General features: G+C 30.0%; 1 protein-coding gene across 2 annotated transcripts; it reads left to right on the top strand.

Moving 5' to 3' along the window:
* The first annotated feature begins 6572 nt into the window (after positions 1-6572).
* Positions 6573-9084, top strand: LOC109337533 (bidirectional sugar transporter SWEET12-like). 2 transcript variants are annotated; one of them, XM_019574530.1, is made up of 7 exons: positions 6573-6735; positions 6832-6868; positions 6985-7195; positions 7323-7484; positions 8231-8350; positions 8571-8884; positions 8921-9084. In XM_019574530.1, the coding sequence occupies exons 1-6, from the start codon at positions 6696-6698 to the stop codon at positions 8850-8852; spliced, it is 852 nt and encodes a 283-aa protein (XP_019430075.1). In that variant the 5' UTR covers positions 6573-6695; the 3' UTR covers positions 8853-8884; positions 8921-9084. The 2 variants fall into 2 exon arrangements, with proteins under 2 accessions (XP_019430075.1, XP_019430074.1); XM_019574529.1 differs by having other exon boundaries at positions 8571-9084.
* The last annotated feature ends 1690 nt before the right edge of the window (positions 9085-10774 follow it).

Below are 10774 nucleotides of genomic sequence, written 5' to 3'. Positions count from 1 at the left end.
GTGGCTAAGAATTTTAGGGGCTTTACCTGCTTCAGTTAAATCTCACTGTTTCCAACATGCAATTCCTTTAAATGGAAGTTTGGCGAAAGGGATAGGCTTTGCGATTTGGATGGGTGGAATTTGGTCCATTTGGCAGTGTAGGAATGAAATCATTTTAACAACAAGAGGTTGAGTTTGGAAGAGCTGCTGGATGAAATTAAGTTCAACTCTTGGTTGTGGATCAAAAGTAGAATCAATGTTTCTTCAACGTCTTGGTTTGAATGGATTTCTAATCTGATTGTTTGTTTGGAATGTTACTGTTAACTCTCCCTTTGGTGCTTAAGTGTTTGTGAACTCCTTTTATTCTAAGGAGTTGTTTATCGCCTTTTTATTTTGTATTTTAATTTCATACAGCGTATCTTTGTGATTTTTTTTATTAAAATCTTCATCTTACAAAAAAATGAACCTCAAGATTACTAAAAGCTAATGTCTTAGTCAATTTTACAAGTTTTATGTTTAGTAACTTTACACGCAAGATTAAAAATTATGCCCCTCAATGTAGAGGTGTTAACAATAAGCATGTTTGTGATGTTAGACATATGTATTTCAGAGTCAGGACTGGGGGAAATTTTGTCTCCTGATCCCTGCATTGTTCAGTATCTGAACTTTGGAAGGACAATCTTGGTTTTGTTCTATTATAAAAAGATATAGTGGCCATTGCATGAAAATGTTGTTCTTCACTTGGAGAGTCTATACGGAAAGACACTCTTCTGCATTGTTCCTCTTTTTTGAAGAGGTTCATGCTTTGGTAGGGAGTTTGAGGAGGTGCATGATTTGGAAAACGTTGAATTCTTATTTTAAGCATTGTTGATTTTCAAATCTCGCTTAGTGTGGTGTCTCTTTGTCACCATTTGCTATGACAAACAAAGCGATTGTCATGCAATTAGTTAGGTAAATGCAAGTCTATATAATGGTTTTAGAGCCTATAGATTATTTGATGCTGCAAGATTGTGGACAAAGCATATGAAACTTGTTCTGTTCTGGTGAGTTAGACTTGTACTTTTAGTCTAGTGGATAAGACATTTGGTGGTGCAAGGTTATAGAGTGGTTTTGGAGCTTAAATATGAACAAAGTTAGACCTTATAAATAAAGTTTTGTTAATGAGTATGTTAAGAATATCCATTAAGGAATAAGAAATAAAAATGTTTTATTAAAAATTATAACTTTCTAATTCTTAATTTATTTGAAGGCACTATTTTTAGGATTTTTTATCTTCATCTCTCCGTTTAAGGAGTGGAATAGTTACCTTACATTGTAAATTGGTGTTTAGTAGGATAAGAAATGGTAGATATAGTATTCCAACGAAGATACTAATTAAAACTTCTTATCCTGAACATTTTGAGATTGAGGTTAAAAAATATTTTTTAAAGGAATACTCTGAAAATATTGTTTAAGGAAATAAGATAAGTAATTTTTTATTGAAAATGTTAGGTGGAATAATTTTTAATAGTAACTTACTTATTTTGAACTCATCAAGGAATGAGGTTACTCCTATAAATAATATTAATTAGATAGTAATATTTATGTATTGATAGTGTCAATATATTTATTAGGGGTGTTCAAATTCAAACCGGTCCAATAATAAAACCAAAAACTGATCCAAAGTAGACCAAAATCGCAAAAACCAAATGCATTTGGACTGTGTTGGACTTATTTTTTAAAGACCGATTGGTCCGGTCCGGAGTTTGGTTTCACCTCTTGGATCCAGACCGATCCAGACCGGACCGAAATTGTATATAAAGTTTAAGTGTGTAATACTTTTAAGTGTCTTCCAAACTTAATCTTAAGTCTCAACTCCAAAATTGTACCTATATTTTATTTGTTATATTTTATAACACACTTATATATATATGTTGCTATGTTTTAAATCATATTGATTATATTTGATACACTTTTTAGATCTTAAACCAATCACATAACCAAATAAAGAGGATTCAAGTATTATTGCTGTAAAAATGTTATTGTTATTAATCATCGGTGGAATATTGTAACTATTAAAATTACGTTACCGATGCTCATATTATTATTATTGATATCTTGTTGTTTTGTTGTCTTGTTATTATTGATATCTTGTTGTTGTTACTATTTTATACTTTTATGATTATTGTCTTATTGTTTATTACTACTTTATGATGTTGTTTACTTATACTATTGTTGTACGCATTTGTTGAACACTATTTTTATTGTTGTTTTATGCTTAATATTTAGTCATTTTTATGAGTTTTGAATATAAGTGCAATTTTAATATTTTATAAAAAAAACCGATCCAAACCGAACCAAAACCGCATATTATATTTAGATCGGATTGGATCGGACATCTTAATATAAACAGACCAGACCGATCCAGACCGCATATTAATTACATGTTTGGATCAGATTATTTTTTGCCTAAAAACCGATCCAAATGGACCGCGAACACCCCTAATATTTATACATAGTCACATCATTATCTACCATTTATTTTTATTATTTTTTTGAAAAAAATCAATATTAATTAAACATAAATAATGTATGACACAATAATAATATATAAAACTCATACTTAATACATTTGCCCCATGTCCTAATGCCCGAAAGAAAAGAATAATAAACACACGTTTTCCGTAATCACCTGAGTCTTGTTGTCTCAAAATATCCCACTCCAAATTTTGTATGGTCCCACTATATCCCTAAGATGATCAAAATGTTAAGGATTCGATTCCTAGAAATGTAAGATATACACTTGATATACAAAAAAACTCCAACTTCTATATTCAATAAATTAAAAACCTTGGTAAAACGCAATTAAAGTACTAATCATGTAGGAGAGAGGCTAAGTTAACGGTGTAATTATTGATATCAAGCTGACATAGACTTTAGATAATGTTAAAATGATTATCATTTCTCATTTTGTTTCATATTTTAAAAAAAATAATATACCTCCTACTAAATCTTTAAATCTTTCTGTAAATTATTCTATCTATAAAAAAATTATATATAAATTTAGTAAGATGACATATTATTATTTGTTTTAAAATTCTACACCTATTACTGCGGATTCCAAGTATACCCACTGAACACTGTTGTTACCAATCACAATTCACTAACTCCAACTATATGCCAAAAAAGTTCACTTTTTTCCTCTTTTGAAATTCTCATCATCTAAATACACTACAATCTTAAATCTAAGAAATCAGCAACAAAGCAAATTAATATCATCTATAATATTATGAAACCGATAGATACATGTAATTGTCATAAGATTAGAGTGTGACACCTGGTTTAATCAGGAGGACTGTGAATTCCAATGTTCACGCATGATAGTTAAAAAAGCTATTAGATAGAGCGCAATAACATACTAAAGTTTGATCGAGATATTATATACAATATGAATCACACACCATTCAGCTACCAAACAAAACAAAATATATTAGTACTCTCTTACTTGTAAAGCAACAGTGTATAAATCTCATCTCATTTTACACATGTCCGGTTTTCATCTCTATGTCATGAAAATTTGGTGACCTAATAGGTTACTTTTTATAATAGTGGAGTGATTCGGCTTGAGCTTTTTGGCGGCCAGTTGTAAATCGAAGTAACACAAAGCAAGAAATTAATTAAAATGGAAATATTGGCCAAAATTTTAATACAAATTAAGGGAGTACAAATTCTTCATTAATAGAAAAACTAACACAGAGAATGTCAATCCAATTACAGGAAAAATTATAAGAATTTTGACTTATATTAAAGAAAAATCAAGTCTAAAATCTAATATGAATCAAATCCAACATTTGGATATAACTAAAATCTTTTACAGAAAAATAACATAATTTATTTTTCGTGAGCCAAATCGACCTATATGCATAGTAAACCAAAACATTCTCCAATATTTTCTACTTTTAGTCATCTACAAAAAGAATCATGCAACACCAAAAGATCTAAAATAGAAACCTCTCCAAACTAATGAGGCAAAAGCATAACCTAAAAAAAGGTGATCGATTAACTCAACTTAATCCCTATAGAAAACACAGTTTCAGACTACTCCACTAGCAATATATTTCCAATTATTAAGAGAAGTATTATTCTATTTTTTACAATATCAAATAGAAAAGGAGAACAAACACTTTAATTCTTAGAACAATATCTAAAAAATGTATTTCTCTACTTATAAAAAAGAAATTAGTGATAGTTATCAACGGGAGAATTTTTCCTAAAAAGGTCTATTGAATGAGGAAGAATGCAAATAATGGAGATGAGTCACGTGAGGAAAGGGAGGGAACGTTTGGGGTTGGAAAAGGAAAGGAAAAACCATTTTGGGTACGTAACACGTGGTTAAGTAAAAGAGTGTCCCAACTAATAATAATTATAGGACTACACTACTACACCTACAACTCTATAACTTAACAATCATATTTTGAGTTGGCTTCTCTTCTGTGCTATTATTTTCATCTATAAAGTTTTCTCTTTCCTTTTTTAAAACAAGTTTATATAGAACTCAAGAAAGATCTCTTCATTGCTATTGTTTTAATCAATAATATTTTTTAGAGTTTAAAATTTATGTACTGACAGTATAAATTTTTTTACACTATTAGTATATCATCTACTATTGATTTGTAAAACTTTTGTTTGAGAATTAATGATAATTAACAAATCAATGAGGAATAATTTACTTGACAGTGTAAAAAATCATTATACCGTAATGTATACATATTAAATCCTATTTTTCATTTGCTTTTTTAAAACAAGTTTATTATATAAAACTCAAGAAAGACGTAAGAGTTTCTTATACAAATAATATATTGTTAAATTTTTAATGCATTAAGTATTTTAAATTGTATTCCACCATTGTAATTGTGATAATAATATTATGGTTTGTGGCCATATGACATGTATTTTCCTGCAGTTGGGATAAATATAACCACAATATAAAACATTGGTGACATATTTTTGTACTACTTGCATTTTATATTAAAAAATAAAATATCCAATTAATGGATGTTTAAGGAATTAAAATTAAATTTTTATTATTAGGAAATGCTATAGTTATAAGAAATTTAACGTTGGGTAGTTTTTAATATTTGAAAAATCATCTTTTAAGTTCTAAACCATAACAACTTCGATTATTGTTGGAAGTTCACATTCACTGCCTTAATTTCATGGATGCGACTTATTACTTATTGGGTTATTCCATTTAATGGGGATTATTTTTAAGATGAAATCAAAGATAATATCAAAGTTCATAGACCATCTTATCACTCCCCTGAGTTTTGCCTAATTCTCTTGACTCTCTTGTGAAAGCGAGATATTGAAAATCACATATAGCCTACCTAAATGCAATTTATATATTTGTTAAGACTCCTCTCTACTTCCTATCAATTAGTTTAATAGTCCACATAACAATTACTATTTGTCTGAAACAAAATTTATATACTCCCTCAAATTTGTGTAAAGAATATTATGGAGAAAACGTTTAAGAAAATTCATGTTGTTTAATTAATTTTCGAACATTTTACTTGATATTGTGTGTATTTATTCATATCATATATCCCGGTTACATATTATCTTCTTATATATACTTGTTATTTTGTAGGTACTATTAAAAGTATTTTCTCACCTTTTTTGGTAGGAATTAATTACTTTGGGATTCGTGATTGCTCCTCCTAACAATTGTCACTCTACAGGAATCGAATTATCGACCTTGATCTTGTATATGAATTGCAAATTTTAAAATGATAAATTTAATGTAATAGATTATATAAACTAGACTTTAAAATAATAACTTATATAAATTTAATATAGGTTATAATAATTTAAAATAATGAAATATATAAAATTTATTATGAGTAATAATGATAAATTTAGTTTTAGATAGATAATAATTGGGTGTTTATTCTTTTATATTTTTATTCAATTCTTAAGATTGAGGATACAAGTTAGCTTAAAAAAACTTACTTCTTAGAGTGAGTAAATCCTCACTCAAGTTAGAAATATAAAACATTAATAAGGATATAATAGAACAATACAAAATTACATCATCTAAATATTAATTTCTTTAATAATAAATAATATATATTGATGTACATTCAATTATTCTAATAATACGTCTTAGCACTCGTCATCAATGTCCCAACGCAATTGAGAATACAAATATCATTTAATTGACATATATTAAATAAAGGTACTTTCTACTGTGGAAATATATGAAAAGACTACAGCTTTAAATTTTATTACTTATAATATTGTAGTTTTGGAAATTTTCAGAAAGATGAGTCCATTATTTCTATTATATCTACTATTTTGTTACGATTTCATATAAATGTGATAAACACAACACACCTACAATTATAACTACAGTTTAAGGTACTGAAAAACAGTAACAAACATGGATTATTTTGCTTCTCTTATTTACATTTTTTCTATAGTGTATAACTTTGTTGTGTAAATTTAATTTGTACAAATAACATTTTCTATTTTTATAACGACCATGCAAAATAGCATAGTCATTACTCCATGCATCAGCCATCCCCTCCTATATATAGGGGTTCCATACTCGTTTTAGAAATATGAGTCAGAAATTAAACTACTAGAGCTTATTAATTCTCCTTCAAACTTTCCTTCTCTCCCTTCACTGAAGGGTATATTTCAGAGATATAGTGTGGGAAAGAAATTACAAAACCATGCATCAGAGCCACATAGTTTTCATCTTTGGTATTCTAGGTATTTAAACTCAAAATTCATTTGCATTCTCTTCTTTTCTCCTTATTGACTCTCATATATATAATTTCCTTCCTTATATTCTGGTGAATCTTGCAGGTAACATTGCCTCCTTTGTGTGCTTTCTAGCACCACTGTAAGTATATATATGTTTTTTCACTCCACTTTTTTAAATATTTTTAAGACTTCAAATAGATTAATCTTCAGATATATGAACTGACTGAAAAATAATGAACACATGCATTCTTGCAGGCCAACGTTCTATAGAGTATGTAAAAAGAAATCAACCGAAGGGTTCCAAGCAATTCCATATGTAGCTGCACTCTTCAGTGCAATGCTTTGGATCTTTTATGCCTATGTGAAAACAGGAGCAATTCTTCTTATCACCATCAATGCATTCGGTTGTATGATAGAGACAATTTACCTTGCCATCTTTATCACTTACTGCCCCAAGAAACTTAGGGTCCGTATATTTAATATACTTAACTTAATTTTGGTGCATGATTATATATTTTAACTGCACTCACTTGGTGTCTTTGTCATAAATTAAATTTTTTTATTGATATTTGAGAGTGTTATTGAACTTGTAGATGTCTACATTGAGGATGATTTTTTTGGTGAACTTTGGGGGTTGTTGTGCGATTGTTCTTCTAATTCACCTCCTTGCAAAAGGAGATGGTCGTATCAAGATTCTTGGGTGGATTTGTGTGGTGTTCTCTACTAGTGTTTTTGCAGCACCTTTAAGCATTATTGTGAGTATATTAATCAACCACTTCCTTTAATTTTGTTAATTGTGCTTAATTCCTCTTGCATCTCATTAAGGTAACATTTGATGGACGCACGTCTGAACAACGGGATGGAACGAAATATATGAACATGATTTTGTGTTTAGTGTATTTTGTAAACGGGATACAACAAAACTAAACAGTACAAAATAGGACAATTTAGTTACATAAGAAGGGATGAAAGCAAAGAAAACATGATTCTCTTATATTCCATTTTGTTCTATTCGGAGGGAGTATATCTTCTGTATCATAATATTTGATTGGTTAAAAAAATACTTAATAATTATATTTTTAATTTAAATATATTTTCTTCAACCAATCACACATATATTATGCGATAGAAGATATGCTCCTCTATTTGGACACTAAAAGTTAACTAAATTTAATAGTTGATATTACCAAAAATATTTTATGTGGTTCAAGTTTGTTACATCAAATTTGGTTAGCTAGATAAGGATGAAGGAAATAACAACTAATATAAGGGAAATTAAGATACCATCTTTTTTCTAAAACAGGAAGTTGTCCAAGTCCAACACAGTTGTACAAATAACATGGTTGAATTCAGAAAAGAAAGTATACAAATTTGATATACAAACTAGGAGTACAAATAACATTTTGTTTAATCTTTGAATTTAGATATTAATGTGGGTGTATATAGCATATCAGCCATATACTAATAATGCATGCATGGTAAAATTTTGTCAAATTTTCAGAAGGTGGTTATTCGCACCAAAAGTGTAGAGTTCCTACCTTTTCCTCTTTCACTCCTCCTCACAATAAGCGCAGTTATGTGGCTGTTATACGGTGTTACTCTGAAAGATATATACATATCAGTAAGTTTTCAATCTAAATACAAATCTTCTATACTCACTATGTTATTATATTTGCCACGGATAAAAAATGATAAAGATAATGGCCCAAAATAGTGGGTATTCCTCAATTTCAGTATGATTAGAAACTGTTTTCATTTTCTTTCCCGAACCTCCTATTTTGTCTTTATTGATAATAATATCACTATATTTTGTTGTTGTTTTTTTCTATCTCTCTGGATAGCTCCCGAACATTGTGGGGTTAACCTTTGGAACCATTCAGATGATACTCTATGCATTGTATAGAAAAAACAAACCCGTGAAAGATCAGAAGCTCCCAGAACATGAAGGGGATATCAATAATGAAGAGAAACAAGAAGAAATGAACCCTCAGAACCGAGATATAGAAATTGGTGTCAAAAAAGAAGAGAAGCAAGAAGAGAAACCTAACATAGAGCAAGACGAAACAGAACTCAACAACAATAAAAACAACGACACAGGAGAAAGGGTCAATTGTGAAGTTTGATGGAAGACCAATTGTGATGGCGTTGAGCCTCAATCTCTATCTTAATTTCTCACTATATCGTGTGATATTTAGTTTAAGTTTATATTTGTAAAACGCATATAAAGGGGGAAGAGAATGTAGATATATGTCTTTAGAGTATTTAACTTGTTTTGGTTCACTTTTTATTATGTACTTTATGTTTGTGTTCATTACAAGTTAATCACTTATATGCCCCCCAATATTGGGATGTTACTATAACTTGTTCCTGTGCATTATTCTAAATTGCATTCTGCAATTGTGTTGCAATATTCTGGTTTAAAAGTCGTTCTAACATCATCCTTATAGTAATTGTAATTATATTGGCCACATTTTTCTACAATTGTAATAATAAATAAAGTGTATACCACATTTTAAAATAGTCATTTTTTAGTATGTACACCATTTTACAAGTATCATTATGCTTTTTAATGACACCTCTGAAAAGTTTTACTATATTTTTTAGAGAATAAAACAAGATGAACATATTTTTTAAGAAATAAATTCCTTATTTCTCAAAGTACTTATAACAAAAAGAAAAGAATACAAATATGGTATACACTTTTTTTAATATTTACAACATTATAGCCATCTAGAACAGCATGAAGGGTAGGAGTGTGATTTATTGTTATCATACACTACATAAATAAGAAGTTAAATAAATAAATTGTATATATTTCATTTAATTAACATATTGTTTAAGTGTTACAGCGACCCCATTTTTAATATATATCAGTTAGACGAGTTAGGAAGGTAGATAAAGGAAATTTTAATTTCTTTCCCAATGATTTAGAGTCACCACCACTTTTATGTAATAATATACAAAAACTCTCTATATGCTAAATTTGGAAAATGTAGTCATTTAACTAGACCTTTGAGTTTGAGAGTCAAGGGGGTTATAGAAGATATAAGCATCATGTCTATATGTATTATAATGGTGTTGTGCAATGACTCATATCTCTAGATAATAGCAATACAAGTTATGGGATTGAGCTGATGTAAAAGGGTTGGGGTAGAGGGTTATATATATTGATGTTATGTAAACCTAATGTAACAAGGAGAAAGATAGTAAAACACTAATCCTTATTCTCTAATAATATATAGTGGTAGCCGCTCAACGCTCCTAGGAACGCAGGCACAATTGGCCGAACCTCGTTACCAAATCTCTTGTGTTATTCTCTTGTCTCTATACTCTTTACTATTTGATTGTTCGCTTGTTCCCAACAATTGGTATCAGATGACTCTTAACTCAGGTGCCAAATTCGAGGTGGGGAAGTTAGATGGAACTGGTAATTTCGGATTGTGGCAAAGGAGGGTTAAGGATGTGTTGGCTCAACAAGGTCTATAAAAAATGCTGCGTGAGAATAAACCAGAGAGTATGGATCAACTGGATTGGGAAGAGTTGAAGGAGAAGGCTGCGGGAACCATAAGGCTCTGTCTATCAGATGAGGTGATGTATCATGTTATGGATCTGACGTCACCAACAGAGGTATGAGAGACATTAGAGAAGCAGTTCATGTCCAAGTCTCTAACCAATAAGTTGTATTTGAAATAGAGACTCTATGGCCTGAAGATGCATGAAGGTGCTGATTTGCAACAACATCTCAATAATTTTAATCAAGTGATCAATGACTTGCAGAAACTTGATGTGAAGGTTAATGATAAGGACAAAACAATAATGTTATTGTGTTCTTTGCCAAATTCCTATGAACACTTGGTGACAACATTGACGTACGGGAAAGTCTCAATCAAACTGGATGAGATCACATATGCACTTCTGTCCCACACTCAAAGAAGATAGAATGCAGGTGAAGGGTCTTAGAGTGATGGTCTGTATGTGAAAGGGAGCCAAGCGCGTGGGAGGAGACAAGGCAGAGGAGGTCCTGCCAAAGAGAAAAGACCAAATT

Source organism: Lupinus angustifolius, unplaced genomic scaffold, assembly GCF_001865875.1.
Source record: "Lupinus angustifolius cultivar Tanjil unplaced genomic scaffold, LupAngTanjil_v1.0 Scaffold_8_23, whole genome shotgun sequence".
Taxonomy (NCBI): domain Eukaryota; kingdom Viridiplantae; phylum Streptophyta; class Magnoliopsida; order Fabales; family Fabaceae; genus Lupinus; species Lupinus angustifolius.
Note: the sequence above shows the minus strand (reverse complement) of the source record. Positions and strands in the feature narration are given on the sequence as shown.

Excerpts from the sequence above, each read along its gene's own strand:
- LOC109337533 (XM_019574530.1), top strand. The coding sequence starts at position 6,696 with ATGCATCAGAGCCACATAGTTTTCATCTTTGGTATTCTAG. Across the intron at positions 7,485-8,230 it reads CAGCACCTTTAAGCATTATT|AAGGTGGTTATTCGCACCAA; the intron begins GTGAGTATATTA and ends TCAAATTTTCAG. Across the intron at positions 8,351-8,570 it reads TGAAAGATATATACATATCA|CTCCCGAACATTGTGGGGTT; the intron begins GTAAGTTTTCAA and ends CTCTCTGGATAG.